The sequence below is a fragment of the Xenopus laevis genome, chromosome 1S (assembly GCF_017654675.1).
Source record: "Xenopus laevis strain J_2021 chromosome 1S, Xenopus_laevis_v10.1, whole genome shotgun sequence".
NCBI classification, from domain to species: domain Eukaryota; kingdom Metazoa; phylum Chordata; class Amphibia; order Anura; family Pipidae; genus Xenopus; species Xenopus laevis.
This window is the reverse complement of record NC_054372.1, coordinates 99,962,956-99,982,637: the sequence shown is the minus strand read 5'-3', so window position 1 is coordinate 99,982,637 and position 19,682 is coordinate 99,962,956. Positions and strand designations below refer to the sequence as shown.

The 19,682-nt window shown below is 38.5% G+C and overlaps 1 protein-coding gene across 7 annotated transcripts in view; it reads right to left on the bottom strand.

Moving 5' to 3' along the window:
* Positions 1 to 18,916, bottom strand: part of rnf38.S (ring finger protein 38 S homeolog) — a 149,131-nt gene extending 130,215 nt beyond the window's left edge. For 2 of the 7 annotated variants that reach the window (XM_041579991.1, XM_041579993.1), the window contains exon 1: positions 17,228 to 17,785. In XM_041579991.1, the coding sequence (XP_041435925.1) occupies positions 17,228 to 17,492 (265 nt within the window). In that variant the 5' untranslated portion in view covers positions 17,493 to 17,785. Of the gene's footprint in view, positions 1 to 17,227 lie in introns of all 7 variants that reach the window. The other 5 variants (XM_018239931.2, XM_041579994.1, XM_041579992.1 and 2 more) reach the window with 4 other exon arrangements.
* Between the last annotated feature and the right edge of the window lie 766 nt (positions 18,917 to 19,682).

The following is a 19,682-nucleotide window of genomic DNA, read 5'->3' as shown; positions in this document are numbered from 1 at the left end:
AGAGTGAAAGATAAGAAATGTATTAACTAAATGTATCAACTTAAGGTGGCCATACACGGGCCGATAAAAGCTGCCGACAGACCGTGTCGGCAGCTTATTGGCCCGTCTATGGGGCCCCACGACGGCTTCACCGATCGAGATCTGGCCGAAAGTCGGCCAGATCTCGATCGGATGGGACAGAAAATCCCGTCGGATCGTGGCCGCATCTATTTGTTGATGCGGTCCAGCGATCCGACCGCCCGTATGGGCATCGTTAGGATCCGATCGTTGGGCCCTAGGGCCCACGATTGGACCAGCCGATATTGCCAAGGTGGGCATATCGGAGGGAGATCCGCTCGTTTGGCGACATCGAACGAGCGGATCTCTCTATGTATGGGCACCTTTAGAACAGTTTAGAACAGAGTCTGGACCCCCCCCCCCCCCAACTGCTTCAGAAAGTCACAAAAACTGTCACAAATAGAAGATAGAAAGTAACTGAAAAAAGCGTTGGAAGGTGAACAATCCCTTTAATAGCAACCACCTTCATGCAGCTTTTCATCTATTATAACTTTTGGACAAAGCATCTCCAAATATTACATATCTTAATTTTAACAAACAAGGGAACGTTCTTTCATATATCTAACATCTAAAAAGCCACAGATCTACAAAGAGTGTTATCTGCGAGCCTCATGAATATGAAAATTTAAAAATTGCAGTGATATGTGTATCTCATATGTGAGCTGGCTCCTTCGCAGGCTTTATCATGGAAAGTGCAGCAACACCGTCAGCAGCTTGTTAGTAACTGAGCTGTAGATATAATTGTAATTCTCAAGTTCCGAACACAGCATACGTGAGCTGCTGATTAGTCAATCTACTATTTAAACGCACGGCTGAAATAGCTCCTCTGTGGACATACTGTATCTTTGTAATTACTTTCTAACTCTTTTTATTGGGAAACTGATTGCAATTCTGATAAATGGCTAAATGTGGCTGTGCATCTGCCTCAAACTTGTAGAGGGTGACATTACAACATCAGTAGGGTTAAGTTGCCAATTTAGAATCAAACAACCAGTGCATTTCATGAGGCTGGGTAACCCTGAAAACCTCTATTATGCACCCATTTGTGCTTGTATAACTAAAAATGGGTAAAAAGGAAAATATTTTGTGTTTCATGAAACATAAATGTTAAGTTACTTAAGCCATGCATTTAAGTTTGATTTAAACCTTTATGATAATAACGTCCCTGCCTGAGTGGAGCGTACAACTTTAGGTTCCTTATATTCAAAAACTAGGGTAAATTTTTCAGAGGGCATTTAAAACTAGAGTAAATTTTATCAGAAGGCATTTAATCTACCTGTAAATTTTTGGAGGGTGGAAGAAAACTGCAATACTTGGAGGAACCCCATGTAAGCTCTACAGAAGCAATGCTAATTCCCGAGCTACCCTGCTGCCCTCTTTTCTAGCATATATGAATATACCATTCTTCAGTAGGGGGATCCAAGAGAAAGAACTGCACCCCTGTCCAGCCTTATATACACTAAAGGATGAATTGCCTGACCATGTCTATTCCACACAGAATCTTACATGCCACAGTGATGCTACCCAACTCTCTGCCACTATATTCCTGCCCTTTTATATACTAAGCTTGCCCGGTAGGGTGCTGGGATTTTAAATTCTGCATAATCTGGAGTGTCAAAAGTTGCATATTCTTTATATATCATAACCATATATTACATACTTTATAATGTACCTATATACCTACAAAATTTCCTGCAGAATTGTGCTTAGCACAGGGAAATACCCATTCTGATGTATGGTATTTATAAGGTATTTTTTTATTGGAGGCTATGATAAAACCTAGGCAGCTGTCTCTGATAGACTGGTAGGACACACTATTGTCTTGAAAGTATAAATATAATAGGACTGCTATGGCCACCAATGACCACCCTAGCAGTGAGAAAGGCTAAAAATGTAAGTTGGGTCAGTAATAAGTTTATGTAATTAAAGGAAAATCACAGTCCAGGATGGTGCATGGGAACTCTAAGATATTGGAAAAGATGGTGGTACAGTGTTTCAAGGAATAGTACCCCAGGTTAAGATTGGCAATTATTTTTACTGGGGGTGCTTAGCAATTTGGCAACCCCCACCACCCCATGAAAAACTCTGGACTAAAAAAATACATATTTAGGAATTAATATTTACACTAGACAAATCTATAGGGTAACTAAAACATTTTAAGTAGCCTATATTATAGAGGACAAAAATTATTCTGTATAATCACAACATACTGGCACAAATACTAACAAAAAAAACCACGACTGAAGCAGAAAACAGCCATATATATTATGTAAGTTATACTGTCGAATTGAAAGGCAACTTAAAAGGCTGTGCAGTATAATATTTAGTCAACCATCTCAAAACAATGTTAATGGACATACAAAAATAAAAGCCAATAAACCAGGCATATTTTCAAGGGCACTTTCATTGCTCACTAAGGACTATTAGGAGAAATTTATTTTCAAAGAGAGTTTTCAAGCATTATTTTAGAGAAAAAATGTTCTTTTCACAAGGGTTCTGTTCCACTTTGTGTGCCTGCATTTTCTTAACTTTAGTTTTCAATATTCAGCCCTATAGCTAGTAGAAAATATTAACTAATTGGTCTCTTCTATCCACTGTGGTATTTGTTTGTGCTGGATAATTCAGAAGAATAACATGTCTGCATATTTAGTCTCTATGGGGAGCCAAACATGCTTTTTTTGAAATATATTTATGCAAGCCTGTCTGTTCTGTTTTTAAAGGGGTATTACCTGCACTGAACTAAAATAACAGGCTGTTAATATGCAAGTTATGACTGGCAGTTATAGGAAATACCAGCAGCATTTTGATAAAGGATCCCAGCATTTCAGATAAGCTCTTTACCTTTACATATTCATTTACACACACAAATTGACTGTAGGGGACATTCTGAAAGGTTAAACAGAAAACGTTAGAACAGTCAGAAAGTTAAAAATTAGAAAAAAATAGAAACACTTTACACAGTAACACAAGAAAAATCCAAAATATACTATTGAAGTAAAGTTGGCAGCTAGAAAAGGCAATATACTCAAGTACTGGAGCTTGTTATGCTCTAATAATCTGCAGAAATCTTGGATACTTTGATTCTGCTCATATACATTTAATGGATCTCGGTATAGTATGAGGTTAAATTTGTTTTCAAGGACTCTTAACCTTTGTGTCTAGACAATGTGCTGTCATTCTTTTTAGGGAGGGTCACAGTGACATTTTTTATTATAACAGACAATATTTATTAGGATGAGTTACACAATTCTAATATGAATCTTGTGTGTCCAAGGCTGATTTACAGAATTAATCTCAATCTGATCCAAAAAAGGTTAATGTCCCTTGATAGGCAGCATAGTTTTGCTTCTTTAGGTAGAAAACGCAAATAATTTTTATCTTTGCTCCTGTGAATAGAGCAGAATATATAGTAATGTTCTTAACTTTGACTTATAGTAGAGATGGACCAGATCCATTCTTATGACTATGCTACATATCCCACCCCCACCCAATATAAGGCAAAGCACTGAATCAAATCTCTGTCCTAATTTGCACATTATAAAATGAGCAACACTGACCCCCAAAACATTAACGGATTACTTGTGGTGTATATAAGGCTGGACAAGGGGCGCAGTTCTTTCTTTCTTATAATAGCTAAATGTTATTGGGCCACACAGCAAAATCATTTTACAGCCTCCCAAACCTTGTGGAGGACAATCTTTTATCTAAACATTTATTGCAACTGCACATACAGGGCCGGCCAAGTTAGATGGATGCCCCAAGCAACCCATCCTCCGCCATGTGTGTGCCCAGAAAGTGCACGGATAGTTTATTCTGCCAGCAATTGAGACCCTCCAGTTCCTGAACTAGGGGAGAGCAGGCAGTAGATGTGCGTGCCCAGATCCCCCTTACTGTTGTGCCCTAGGCATGTGCCTCTTCTGCCCACCTCTGGTTACTGCCCTGTGCAGAATGTATATGCCAATCTGTCCTTCATCTGGTTAAGGAATATACCCCCTGCACAGAAGTTAGAGGTGGAGCCCAGCTTTTGGTTCATATTTTATTATATAAAATGCTTGCTTTAGCAAGCTTGTGTTTTAACTTGCTGACAGATGATAAAGCCCAATCTTCTAGGCATACTCTACACATTTTAATTTAGCATGAACAGATCCAGTTTTTTGCACATTATATTTAGTTTTATTTTCACAGATACAAATGACAAGTATAGGCAAGAAATGACAAAACACCAGAGCAGTGTTATTTCAGCTGCATTATGAAGGAAACATTTCCAACATTTACCACCTTCTCAAACAAATACATCTTAAAACAATATATTATATATACAAACCAATATCTAGAACAACACTATAACACAAAGATTAAGCAATTATATAAAAGGCATGTATCAGGGTAAAGAAAAATAGACAAACAGTCGAGTGCCCATTGCACATTGCATAATTTCTGATAAAGACCTCCAAACACTTACGGTACATGTCAATTTTGTGACATGTGATAATATAAACGTTGTGTGTGGCTGTGAATGTAGTAAACATTCACTTTTGATTGCATAATAGAATTTTGTATTATTTTGGTTAATAATTATAGTCAACCACACCAGCTCTCCACAAAAGAGGGTCTTTACGAAGTTTTACTCTCAACGTTTCGGCTCTTAGACGTGAGCCGTCATCAACACCTCCTGATGACAGCTCACGTCTAAGAGCCGAAACGTTGAGAGTAAAACTTTGTTTTCTTCACGAGACCTATGGGTGCGGATCCCTTACTGTTTTGATATTATTACTGATTGTTCATTATTTTGTGTTCTGTGTGCCCCGGCCCACTGAGTTTGTTAAAACTCCCATGAACTCGAAATTCGAAAAAAAAGAGCAATCAAATTTTTTTTCTTTAAATAAAAAAAAAATCTAATTTTTCAAATTCAGATGAATGGGAACGACCTGCAAACTAGAATCGAATTCAAGTTTCAGCATGTCTCCAAACAACATTCGATTTTCAGGATGTCTCCAAACAACTCCAAATTGATTCCAATACATCCCCCATAGGCTAAAACAGCAATTCGACAGATTTAAGGTGGCGAATAGTCGAATTTGAATTCGACCAGTACATGATAAATTTCAAAATTAGAATTAGAATTTTTTTAAAAACTCTAATTGAATTTTAACTATTCCCTAGTCGAATTACTAAACTCGAAAATTTTATTTTTTAAATTCGAAATGTCACTTCGACCCTTGATAAATCTGCCCCTAAGAGAATTTTTAAATAATGCATCTGATTTTATTGTTTGTTTGTATATTTTAGTAAGGTCATACATTCAGGCATTATTATTACTTCTAAGCAACGCAAAGGGAAGGAGTAATGACCTGTTATTACTAATTAACAGTGCAATTGATGTAATTCTTATTAAAGTTACAGTAAAGTTATCATCATCAGAGATATGTGAGATAAGTACAGGTGAGTGTGAGGACCTGTGCTCAAAGGAGTTAGTGGTGGGACAGGGTTCAAAGTTTGAAAACAGGACTGTCTGTTCTTCGCACTTTGCACCCAGCCTCCTTGATGGTAAATGAGCCCTCAAATATCTCCTATTTACAACAGATGTGCCATGCCACAGTAATTTGGATAACCTACTAATAAACATGTCAATATTAAAAAAGGACTGTTGTGAAACTAATATGGCTTTATGCAGCTTAATTACCTTCAAGTACAAGGTACTGCTGAATTACAATAGTGAAAAGGGAAATAATATATTAAAAATTTAGTTTTATTTTCTTAAAATGATCCTATTTACCTGCACATTTTTCTATATCAATTTTATGATTGAAAGGTGCCTTCTGACTCAAGTTACAACCAGAAGGTGTCAGCCAGTCCAAAATGAACACTTTTGCTTGAAATTCCTACTCATTTCAGATGGTCCCAGGTTGCTGCTCTGCTAAGTAAAGAGTTACAGTGGCCTCTAAGCAAGAGGATCAGCTTTCTGGTTTTAACCAGCAGGCAGGGCTGTATTCATATATAGGTACCTGAGTGCCTGTGCCTAGAGCATTAGCTTTTGGGAGGGGGGTCCCTCAGGTGCATAAATAATTGAAAAAAAAAGTGACTTCACACACATGGGTTATTCCATTTGCTGGGCACCAGACCTAAATACAGCCCTGTCTGTAGGAGAGAGGTGTGACATCTGATACAAAATAGTCACAAGAACAAGGAAAAGGATTCCTCCATGAAATCCCAAACAATTAAATTAACTTTTTCATAGGTAAACTTTTTTCAAGATTTGACATTTTCAGCAAGAGTAAACAATTTTTATTGAACAATGTATTACTTTAAGTTTGACTTTTAAATATTAATTTAAAAGTCTATTAATATTAATATATTAATATAATATAAATGATTTATTTTCAGAAGGTCATAATCAATGGCAATCCTGGTCAACATAGTAAACACTGCCTACTCAATGCTAAAATAAAAACATGCAGCCCAAATTCCTGCTAAAATGCTATATAAACATACAGTATGTGGCATTACTTTATAGCATTAGTGACACCTGAATGTCTGCCAACATTGGCTCATAAATTATAACAGTAGGCCAACAATGTCACAGAATGCCTCATGTCAACAGAACCTCATCCAGATCCCCATCCTGACATCCACACTCAGGAATGTTGCTTGCAATGACTCAGGTATATGTTCAGCTCTTTCATGAATCAATTCCTAATAAAAGGTTATTTCATGCTTCATTCTTTTCTGTAAAATAACTTATATTCAGAGAATACTTATTTTAATAGTTGTTAAATGGCAACAGAAATAGGAATAAGAAAAATAGGTAATTTACAGGGTCAAGCCATGCTGGGCAGGTGCATTAGTTGCCCCCTCCCCACCCCCTAGCACATGTCCACGTGCAATTGAGAGCGCACATGTGCAAACAGGAACACTTCCATGTGTAATCGAGCACGCGCATGACTGAACAGGTGCAAGTACTCTTGCCGGACTAGGGGTGGGCAACAGAGCAGGAAACACAGGCCAAATCATCTGAAAGGAACAACAAAGGCCAGAAGTGATGCCAGTTGCAATTGGCCTTCATTTTTCATAAAATAAACAATAAAATCGTAGCAATGGTTTTTGACAGCTGGGGTCTGTGACCCCCATTTGAAAGCTGCAAAAAGGCAAAAAAAAAAAAGCTGCGAAAGCTGCAAAAAGGCACAAGAGGAATTAAAAAATTATATAAAAATAAATTGAAAACCAATTGAAATGTGTGTAGGAATATGCCATTCTATAACATACTAAAACTTAACTTAAAGGTGAACCACCAGTTAAACACACAATACCTATGATACAAATCCTCATTTACTACATGACATTAAGGGGCAAATTCACTAAGCGCCGAAGCGCCGAACGCTAGCGTTACTTCGCTAGCTTTGGCATTTTCGTTACTGCGCAAATTCACTAACGAACGCTGGCGTAGTTTCGCTAGTGTTACTTCGCACCCTTATGCCTGGCGAAGTTTTGCTAGCGACGTAACTACGCAAATTCACTAACGCGCGCAGTGTACTGAACGCTACCTTTTACGCTAGACTTCCTTCGCCACCTCAGACCAGGCGTAGCGCAATAGAGTAGATAGGGATTGCTTGAAAAAAAGTAAAAATTTTTTCTAAGTCCCAAAAAACGCTGGCGTATTTTCTACATTATGGGTGATAGGCTGAAAAAGATCGAAAAAATTTTAGGGGCTTCCCCCCTACATTTCCTGACTCATGGCAACTTACCTAGACAGTGGGCACATGTGTAGGGCAAAATAAAAATTTTATTTGATGTTTTGAAGCTTTTCTAGCCATTTGTAGTGCTGATATGTATTCCTCCATTGAAATTTGAATTTGGCGCCGCATGCAAATTAGCCTTCGATAGCGTAACTTCGCTTTACTTAGCAAATCAACGCTAGCGCAACTTCGCAACCTTACGCTACCCCTGAGCGCAACTTCGGATTTTAGTGAATTTGCGAAGCGCTGGCGAAACTACGCCTGGCGAAGTGTGGCGAAGTGCGGCGAATTTATGCCTAGCGCAACTACGAATCTTAGTGAATTTGCCCCTAAGGGAGAGGCAGAGCTATAGGTTAAAAAACATGCCTTATCCCTTTTATTGGATTGTGAAATTACTTCTTTATATACAGTGTACGGTACTTTTTTCCTTATACTATATATATATATATAGATATATATATATATATATATATATATATATAGATAGATATACTGTATATATATATATATTTATATAGAAAAGAATACTTGTGGTTTCCGCACACCACTGAGTAAAGCAAAATACCCAAGTGCTACTCAAAAAAAGTTTTCAATAGATTTTCCAAGGGAGAATGAGTGCACACTGGGAGCATTTAAATAGGTTATTTTAAAACCATAATTTTATTTAAGTTAATTAAAAACAGGCCGACGTTTCGGTCCACATCTAGGTCTTGAAAAAGTTCCTAGATGTGGACCGAAACGTCGGCCTGTTTTTAATTAACTTAAATAAAATTATGGTTTTAAAATAACATATTTAAATGCTCCCAGTGTGCACTCATTCTCCCTTGGAAAATCTATATATATATATACATGGTTATACATCTTGAGAAAGGTTCTAGACCATGAACCGAAATGTTGATGTGCTATAATGCTGCTTTTTGATTAATAAACAGCGATTTTTCTGGAGTGCGTGCAATACCAGTATTTTTTAAATTTTCCAATTTGTGCACAGCACCCGCTAATTAATGTTTAATTAGGAAAAGGAGAGAGTGTGCGGACCAAACAGAGTAAGTATATATATATATATATATTTGTTGAAAAGACCCTCGAATATCGAAGTCGAAGGATTTAGCGCTAATCCTGCGATCGATCGATCGAAGGATTTTTCGTTCGATCGAACGATTAAATCGTTCGAATCGAACAATTCGAACGATTTTAATTCAACGATCGAAGGAAAATCCTTCGATCAAAAAAAGATTAGCAAACCTATGGGGACCTTCCCCATAGGCTAACATTGACTTCGGTAGGTTTTACCTGCCGAAGTAGGGGGTCGAAGTTTTTTTTAAAGGGCAAGTACTTCGACTATCGAATGGTCGAATAGTCGAACGATTTTTCGTTCGATTCGTTCGATTTCGTTCGAATTCGAACGAATTTAACCAATTCGATGGTCGAAGTACCAAAAAAATACTTCGAAATTCGAAGTATTTTTCATTCGAATCCTTCACTCGAGTTTAGTGAATCGGCCCCTTAATCAACGTTTCGGCCCACATTAGGTCCTTTTTCAAGGATAACCTGTGTACAATGATTTTGTGCATTTATACCACACCCCCGATGTGTGGGTAGAATCATTGTACACAGGTTATTCTTGAAAAAGGCCCTAATGGGCCGAAACGTCAGATATACAGGTATGTACGCAATAACAGCATTTTGATTGATCACAAATTGGAGTGTGGGTCTTTTCAACAAATTTGTATGCAACACGTTTGACCCTGCACCCGGATTTACGAAAAAAAAAACTGGATTAGAGTGAGGGTCTGAACGTAACATTTGAAATAGGGTACTCCGGGTTCAGTTCATGTAAAAACTCTTTTTGCCCTTGTTCAATTCACTTTATCTACCAGTGCTCCAGGCATCAAACATTAGTGTAGCAAACCCTTGAATGCACTTTAGCTGTGTGAATTATAGTGCGTAAAAAGGACTACTGATGCTTATATTGTGCCAATGACCCACTTGTACCTGAGTAACTCCCAGCAACTCCTGGTACCTTGTGTTGACTGAATAGTCATAGAATGGTTTTATTGCAACAAAATAACTGGTTTATTAACAGAAACAAGTCAGTAGAAATATTCACAGTCGCGTCAGGCACAGCAAAGTCAAATGCAGAAATCACCAACCCTCTCAGGGGTAAATAAAATGCAGAACATTACCATACTCCTGAGCAATTTTTCCTCCTCTGAGATTAAAAGTGCTGCTCATAGAGATCCTCAGCCTGGGGTCTTGTGTCTTGGCACCCTACCTGGTGCTCAACTCACCCACTGAGCTAGTGGTTCACATACCATGGGGTCCTAACCCCACTATTTCTCCTCGTTGGAGAGTAAGCTGCTTCTAGCTTCCCTGAGCCTGCCTTCTGCTCCTAGAGCAACTATGATACAACTTACTACCACTAAACAACCTTTCTAAGTCTTGAACACTGTAACCCTGGGCCTGTAACAACCTCTCAGAGAGGTGCAGTCCCAGGAAAGACCTTGAGCACACGGGGCTATACCCCTTTATACTTTTAAATGCTGCCACCTAGTGGGCAAACCTTGAAAAAGTGTGGACCCAGGAAAAGGACATAGCTGCCTGGGTTAAGTAAAGAACCACCAGGACCACTTTAGGTGGCCCAATATAAGGGAGACTGCGTGAGTATAACATACCCAAATACTCAGGTTCTCAGCATGGGGCAAAAACCCACTTGAAATACTGTGTGTGTAAGGCACTGACTAAAATCAACAGTTATATTTAGAAGATAATATTAAAATAACTAAAGAACAAGGTACTACATTCCTAAAACATTTAACCAAGAATCAGCACTATCAAACCCTCAAATGCTTGGGGACAAACCATTTCTTTTCACGAGATAAACAATATTCTCAACAAGCTAAAAGAAATTAAATAATAGGTACAATAGAGAAAACTCTCTGACAGCCAGTATTTTATTTGCTACCCGCCGTGCTAACAAGTTCAACGATTTCTCTTCTTGTTCTATAAACAAAACTGGAGCTGTCTTCACATGTTATAAAAGTAACAATGCTACATATGTTGATATAATGCTAGCATCTGCATTAAATATTTTTGTTTGCTATGCCTATCAATCCATATAGTTAGATTAAACTGTTTGCATATTCTTTGTATGATTATGCTAGCACCATAGACTAGCACTAAAGTTCAGTCACCTTTGCAAGGCAATGAAGAATCACTACATTATCAAGGCAAAATGTGTATGTTATACTTACTAACTACAATGAGGGTACGCTCTCAAGTATATTAATACTTTGAGAAGCAATGAGTACTGGTACTTCAAGCGCATTATATATTATGAAAATAAGTAAATAGTGGCTTTCCAAGCACATCATATATAGTGAGAGGCAGGTGGTACTGATACTCATAGCACAGTGACATTATACAGTAAGAGAGCACTTAATCAAGCATATCAAGTACATAAAGCACAATGTAATTAAGCACAAAAGTCAAAATTCTGCATTGCATTTGCCAAAGTGGTGATGTGATTCATGAGGTAGCAGGGGTCCTCTGCATAGGCTACTAATAAAAATTGGTGGGAGTTTGCTCTTCTTTAAAAGAAACATGAATACACCCCTACAACATATCTTACTTTCTTAGATTATATAATAAAATGCTAAAACTTACATGGTCCATTCACTATACACATAAATACTATCCCTCCATAGTTCTCTGTCTACTCTGATGTTTAATCTAGAATAGAGACGGCTAATATCACTGAAATAAACTCCTATTCATGCTCTAACAACTAATTACAAGCTTTAAAAAATACCCTACCTGGTATTGTGTTTACATTTCCTTTGTTTTTTTTTTCCATTCTTAATAATCTATTAATGTATTAATTTATATTATTATAGACTGGGTCTCTATTTGAAATCATTCTGGCATGAATAGGAGATGTAAGGACTGATTTGGGTATTGATTAAACGCAGAAGCTAAACATTAAAATCAATTAAAGAAAATCAAATATGCAGTAATAAATTACATACAATCCATCAGGCCTAAATCCTGGAATTTATCAAACAGACACAAACAGTTGCATTGGAGTGCATATAAAAAAATTATAACACCATCACTCTCCATTGAAATAGATTTCAGGCAAATATCAAGGTACAAGGAAGAGCAATCCACCCTTCTCCAACATCAACGTAAAGAAAATACAGCTGTAACATGTGCAAAGGCCTTAAAGCAATCCTGAATTGTACAATTTAGCTGAATACTGAATTATCCACAAAAGTTCAGTTGAATTCCAAACCAAATTCAAACCCGAACCTTAATTTATGCCTGCAATGGCTTTACAAGGCTTTGATTTGGCCAAATCTCAACCAAATATGGAATTTGCTGTATTCGTAGTTGGTAATAAAAATATGGCAATGAATCATCTTTGCAGAAGATGTGTATTACTTATTGTTTTAGTAGCTTTACACTTAGGGGATTGTTTATCAAAGTCTGATTTTTTTCTGGTTGGATTTTTAAAGGGGAAAAAACAATTATTTTGTAGGAAATAAAACTTGATTTTTTTCAAAATGTATTAAACTCCGATGGTGTTAAAATTTCGAATAAAAAAGTACTCCAACTCAAACTTGCTGAGTTCATGTAGAAGTCAATGGCAGATGTCACGTTGATATCCTGACCTGCGTTGGGTGTCATACAATAATGCGAAGATTTTGTGGTTTTTGGCTGTCAAATCTGAAAAAAGTCGCAGTTTTGTGCAAAAAATCTGAAAAATTCGTACAATTTAGATTTTTTCATGATTTTATTGAGTTTTTTTGCCAACCAAGAAATTTTTCCGAAAAATGTATTGATAAGTAGGCGGGAAAAGTCAGTGCGGATTTGGTCGGAATAGTTTTCAGAAAATAGTGTGAACTTTTCGGGTTTTGATAATAATAATAATTTAAAAACCTAGCTGGGGTGTAGTGATTGTGCAGCTAGCAGCCAATGAGTCTACGGATCTGGCAGCCAATCAGCAAAGATATTGGCTTATTAAATATATATTAAATATTGGTTATTAAACACCCTTGTATGACAATCCTTACACACATTTACTGCTATAAGAAACTGCTTTACTTCAATCCATACTGAATTCTTCATTATTTTCAGAGAGTTTTCATAAGGGAACTCTAGAACAGCAGTTCTCACAGGAGATCAAAGAAGACTTTTAATCCAGTGTGGCCAGTGCATGCTTTCAACACGCCATTTTAAACAAGTGTACTATTTTAAGGTGGAACTATTGCGAAAATGAAAATGTTATACAAGCTTCAACTCCTGTAAATAAGGAACTTTTATATAGGAGCAATTACAAAGTGTGCACTGGTCCCTCTCTCAGCAACATGTCTTTTTCATGCAGGCGTCAGGAGTAAGATTTTGATTGACAGCTAGGCCAAATATATTGGAGTGTGCTCCCTTTGCCTAGACAATGTATTCAATAGGTATGCACCGAATCCACTATTTTGGATTCGGCCGAACCCCCGAATCCTTCGTGAAAGATTTGGCCGAATACAGAACCGGATCCGAATCCTAATTTGCATATGCAAATTAGGGGTGGGAAGGCAAAAAAAATTTACTTCCTTGTTTTGTGACAAAAAGTCACACGATTTACCTCCCCGACCCTAATTATGCAAATTAGGATTCGGATTCGGTTCGGCCGGGCAGAAGGATTCAGAATCCTACTGTACAGGCCGAATCCTGGCCGAATCGCGAACCAAATCCTGGATTCGGTATTCAAATCTTTCAAAATAACACTCAGACACAAAGCTGCACGTAGAGAGTGAAGAATAACTTAATTGTTGCAGAAATGGTATAGAATTTAAATGATTGTAGTAAAAGTTTGCTATTTCCATGAGATGAAGTTTATATTAAATGTAAAGATACTGCCCATACAGAATTTTCACTGTGAATAAACCGGTGGAAGTTTTAAACTGCATTTATAATCTGTTTGCAGTCAATTGCACGTTGATTGGTTAATAGACATTTGCAGCCAAAGGATAATTTTTTTTTTCCTGAGGACCACTGTTCTAGCCAAATGGAAAATACTGGATTATGTATCATGTTACAAGATTTAAAGCTCGCTACATTGAGATAACATCCCTGAGATCACACAGGTCACATAACAGTATAATACTGAATAATAATCCCTTTAGCAAGGAGGAGTAAATTAAATAATACATGATAATTATAATTGCATCTACTTAATTGTTCATGATACCTGTTGTAAGAAAAATACAGCGTTCATCCATTACATTTTAATGTAATTTGTTCAGAGAGATTTATGAAACTTAAAATTGAACTTTTTCCTTTTGCCTTTAACTGTATTATGTGTGGTCTAAAGTGGTGTAATATAATGGTGTCAAATGCGGATTTCGGCTAGTGTAAATTAAAACACACACCTTGATAAATTCACCATTTATTTAAACAGTTTTTTATACTGTTTTTTTGGTGTTAATTGTTATACATAGCTTAATAAATAGACCCTGTGAATATGATGTCCTACATTTAGTGTGGGATGCTTCTGTGCCATTGCTATCTGTACATCTGTGAAACAGTCAACCAACATGCCCATTTCCCTTAGATCATTATATGTATTTAAGTGACTAGTAGCATGCATTTACAATACAGATCAAGCACTTAAACCACATACAGGAATACATAATAAACTGATATACTGAAATGTTTCCTAAAGTATGGAAAAACAAGGTCAAGTAATAAAATGTATTACATTTTTTTTAACACTTCTCAATTTTACACTTACTACAAATGTCTACTGTCAGAAATGCAAAAAATTATAATTTGATAAGATTGTCTCTGAATACATTCATATTATTTAAGGCCTATTTTTTTTTTATAACATAAATGTTAACTGGTCTGTAGAATGATGCTTTAACATATGTGCTGTATATATACAACATATATATATATATATATATATATATATATATATATATATATATATATATATATATATATATATATATATATATATATATATATATAGACAAATACAAGAGGTCCTCTGCACTCCACCCATTATCAATTTATTTAAGATAATTTGATATTGGTTTGAGTGCAGAGGACCTCTTGTATTTGTCTATATGTATTTTGTGGTCACTGCCTAATGGTTTTAAAAATTAGTGGTGAGCACAACTTTCCCTACAGTATACAGGAGCAGTTACCAGCTCTATGTTGTAGCTCCCACCCTTCCCAGCTATAGTCAGGTGATCCCACTGGTGTCTAATAAAAGGGCAGCCAAGTATGGAGGTTTACTTTGAAAGCAGCTAGTAAGTTGCAGGTAAAACTTAGTCCCTTTGTATAATGTATAATGAAGCAATAGAATTCTTAATGAATCAGATGAAAATTGAGCATAGGACTGGCCAGATATAGGATGACTTTGACGTAGTTGGCCAGCTTAAATATATTGCAATATATGGACAAACAATCCCTGTTTTGCTTAAAGGCTAAGGCATTTTTCAGTAGCAGTATGCACAAAATGGCTCTGTCTTAAATATATTGATAATGGGTTGAGTGTAGAGGACTCTTGTATTTGCCTATATGTATTTTATGGTCACAGCCTCATTGCACCCCCGACTAATGGTTTTAAAAATTAGTGGTGAGCACAACTTTCCCTTGTTTGTTTTATATATATATATATATATATATATATATATATATATATATATATATATATATATATATATATATATATATATATATATATATATATATATACGCGGCATCATAGATACAGTATACGAAGGCCACAAAGCACTGCTCTCTGGGGCAAAACAAGTCCTGTAGTTATCAACTGCTTCAGTCCATATTGTACTTTTAGAGCTCACCTACTGTATTTTTGTTATTTAAGGGGCACTTCTCACCCAAAAATAGTTTTGTATGGTAAAATAGACAAATAAATAAACAAAGACATTTATACTTGAGGTCTAACGCGCTGGGGACTGCATATATGCTGTTTATGTCAGTCCCATGCAGACCCCGTCCACCTCTTCCTTCTACAGCTCCCCCTCCTCCCTTGTGTTCAATGTGAGCCGATTCAGTCAGGCTGTTATGAGACTGTCTGAGCTGACCGATACATGAGTCTGAGCTGACTGATGAGTCTGAGCTGACTGATATAAATAAATATATATATATATATTCTCATTCCAGAGCTTAACTCACATGTAACAGTAACAGTAATGATGTTGCAAACAAGACAATGTGAGTAGAAATTGTGTAACAATAAGATACAATTAAAAAGAAACTTTATTGCACCATAGGACCTGCAAGTGCGGCCTCTTCAAAGGACTTCTATCTGCTTATAATGTGGACTGCACCCGGGCACAAGTGATTGGATGTATCGAGAGTGCCGGTATCCCTTCCAATATATATATATCTATATCTATATATATATATATATATATATATATATATATATATACAGGACTGCCATCAGAAATCACAGGGCCCCATACGACAAAATTTCCTAGGCCCCCTGGGCTGCAACCACCGCAAGCCCCACCTACAGGTCTGCCCTCCCCACCCCACAGGTCCGCCCCCCACCATACAGTAAAAAAAAAAAAAAGAATTGGTGGCTAGGGTTCCCACATGTTAATAAATAATAAAAAGATATTGGTGGTCAGGGCCCCCCATAAAAAAACATTTGTGGCCAGGGCCCCCCCATTAAAAAATATTGGTGGCTAGGACCCCCCAAAAAAATTGGTGGCCAAAATTAGTGGCCAGGGCCCCCCCCCCCACATTATGAGAAAATTGGTGGCCAGGGCCCCTTAAATGTCCATGCCTTCCCGAAGTCAGCAGCTCTCAGAAAGATGGGGGCCCGGCTAATCAAATAAGTGTTGCGTGGCTGGGCCCCCTTACCCTCGGGGGCCCCCTACAACTCTCCCCCCCTGATGGCTGCCCTGTATATATATATATATATATATATATATATATATATATATATATATATATATATATATATACACAAGTCCCAAAGGTGCAAGGGTGCCAGCAAACGTGTAATGATATATCTGCAGGAATAGCAACACTCACGGGACTCTTCTGAAGCTTAACAAATGTGAAACTTTATTGGAGACTCAACGTTTTTATCCCCCACAGGGATCTTCATCAGGAGAATACAGAATGTATATCTATCTATCTATCTCTCTCTCTCTCTCTCTCTCTCTCTCTCTCTCTCTCTCTCTCTATATATATAAATCACTACTTATTTCTAAAAGCAGGGAAGTGGTTTGGGCATTAAAATCCACCTATGCATTTCACTGTGCTGAAAAACAAACTTTCCCTTGTCATAGAACTCCTTTATGGAAACATTGCATGTGCAGTAAGTATTCCAGTCCTTCTCATGTCATGCATCTTGTCAGTGACACCTCCCCCAAGACCTCATTGGCTCTTACCTGCTGGAGATCTCATGTGTTGGTGCTGGTTGTGAGAACTGTTGTTTGGGCTGTTTCCTCTCCTTCTGGCCCCTAAAGCATGTGGGCTGTGGGGTTGCCTGGCTCCCTCAGGGGGGCGGTTGTCATTTCTGTCCATGTTTGGCCAGTGAAGGGCAGTAGGAAAAAGAAGGGGAGGAGGGTGTTGTTGTGGTGTCTGGAGCTGGTGGTGGGGAAAGTGAGCTGCTCCTGGCATGCCATGGAGCTGCTGGTGTTGTTGGTTCATCATGAATACAGACCTACACGTAGATCTGGATCTAGTCCTTGGGGGCTCCAGGAAGGCAGAGTGTTGGAAAGAAGGAGCTGTGGGAGGTGAGGGAGAAGTAGAGGGAGAGGAGAATGACTGGTAGAAGGAAGAAGGAGAGCTGAAAGCTGGGGTGACCTGCAGCAGAGGGTGCTGGGGGGAAGAGGAGGAGAAGGCAGCAACACTCCCAGGCAGCAGTCTTCTGCTCAGTCCGGCTCCTCTGCTCTCGGCCCCTTCTTCAGCCTGCCTTGGATCCAGACAAACCGGGAAAGGCAAGAGCCCACCTCCTCCTCCACCGCCACCCCCGCTCTCACCGCCTCCCACCGGCTGCTGCTGCTGCTTAGGGTCCCGTAGCCTGTCTGCTTGAACTGGGCGAAGCCGAGTAAAGAGGCTGGAGTCCGGCGGGGAGGGCTGCACAGAGCTGGAGGCGATTGGCATCACCCCCCAAGCGAAGAGCAGGCAGACTCAGGGGGAAGCAATGTCTGTTTGTACAGTGAATGTGCCAGGCTCGGAGGGGACACAGGGGTTTTTTCAATTAAAATAACAGACAGATAATCTGAGCAGGAAAGCGTTCCCAGGAATCTGGGCAGGGGGTTGGGGTGTAGAGAGGAATCAGGTCCTAAATATTATAGAGATGTTAATCCTCTGACACAAAGACAAAAGAATGAATACATTTCATATTCCCAGCAATCTAAAATCACCCCCCTTTCTCATAGGCAAGAATGGATACAAAGTACTGGCGTGGAAACTCCTGGCCACTGACAGCTCTCGCCTCGGGAAAAGCCAATGACAAAGTGCAGCTGAAAGTGCGTCTCACTCGCTGGGAATTCCCACATCAAAACAAATGGGGAATGGAACTCAAGATTGAGGAGTGGGGGGGGGGGACGGTTGTTTGTATTCAGCTTTAATCCGCTAGAAATGTTTCCATAGATCCGGCATAGTGTCTCTCCCCGGAGAGGTGAATAACTCTATCCAAGGCTCTCTTCTCCCTACTGGCAGGGGGAGGAGGAGGAGAATGGATCACAGGGGAGGAATCCGCTCCCCCCTCAACCGCGACCCTTTGCTTACAGCTCCCAAATCCCATCCAAGTAAAGGACACGACAGCCCCTTCTTCTTCTTTTCCGTGTTGCCTTTGCTTTGTGTGCTGGGCTTCAGCAATCTCCTCCAGCCTTTATGCTTCTACTCCCCCCTTTTTGTATCCACCAGAATGAAGCCAAGTGATCCAGTTCCTTTCCCCCTTGGCTGTGTGGGACTTGTTCCCTGGGAGTTCTTTTATTCTGTCAATGGCAGGAGAAATGAAAGTATGTTCTGTGGCGCTGTGCTGCTCGGCTGTGTGTGTCTGCCTCTCCCTATTGGCCCCAGCAGAAAGAAGAGATAGAGCGAGGCCAGCTCTGTACTTCCGCACCAGCCCCAGCCTGCTGACAGGCAGCCAGAGGAGCAGCGACTGGGCTAAGGGCAAAGCTACACAGTGGCGTGCCAAAGTCTCTATCCCTGGCACATTGTGGAGCTACACAGCTTTGTGGGCGTAGCTTTGCCTGTGTGAGAGCAGCAGGCTCCTAGATAGGAAAGCAAAGGAAATAAATGGTTGTGCACATGCCAAGCTTACATAGTTTTACTCTAGTCGCATGGATAGAGCAAGTCCTATGGATCGTTTTGTCTTGTGTATATATATATATATATATATATATATATATACATACATACATACATACATACAAACATATATATATATATATATATAGTGAATAAAGTACCCCTTATTGTAAAATATAAGGACATAAGTCACAGAGGAGTTCCACAACAACATAAAGCACAAGGCTGAAGGCCGAGTGCTTTTATACAGGTCATGGAATTCCAAGGTTACTTCTAATATCCTTATATTTTCCAACAAGGGGTACTTTATTTATTATAATACATACGTTTTTGTGAGTCATGTGACAAAAATGACATCACTAAGCGCCATCTATAACTGATGACATCACCAGATGCTTATAAGGATATAATTTACAGGATATTCATGGCTTTTGTGTATTATATAGTGAATAAAGTACCCCCTTTTGTAAAATATAGGGATATTATAAGTTACCGAGGAGTTTCATGACCATATAAAAACACGAGGCCGAAGGCCGAGTGTTTTTATACAGGTCATGGAACTCCGAGGTAACTTCTAATATC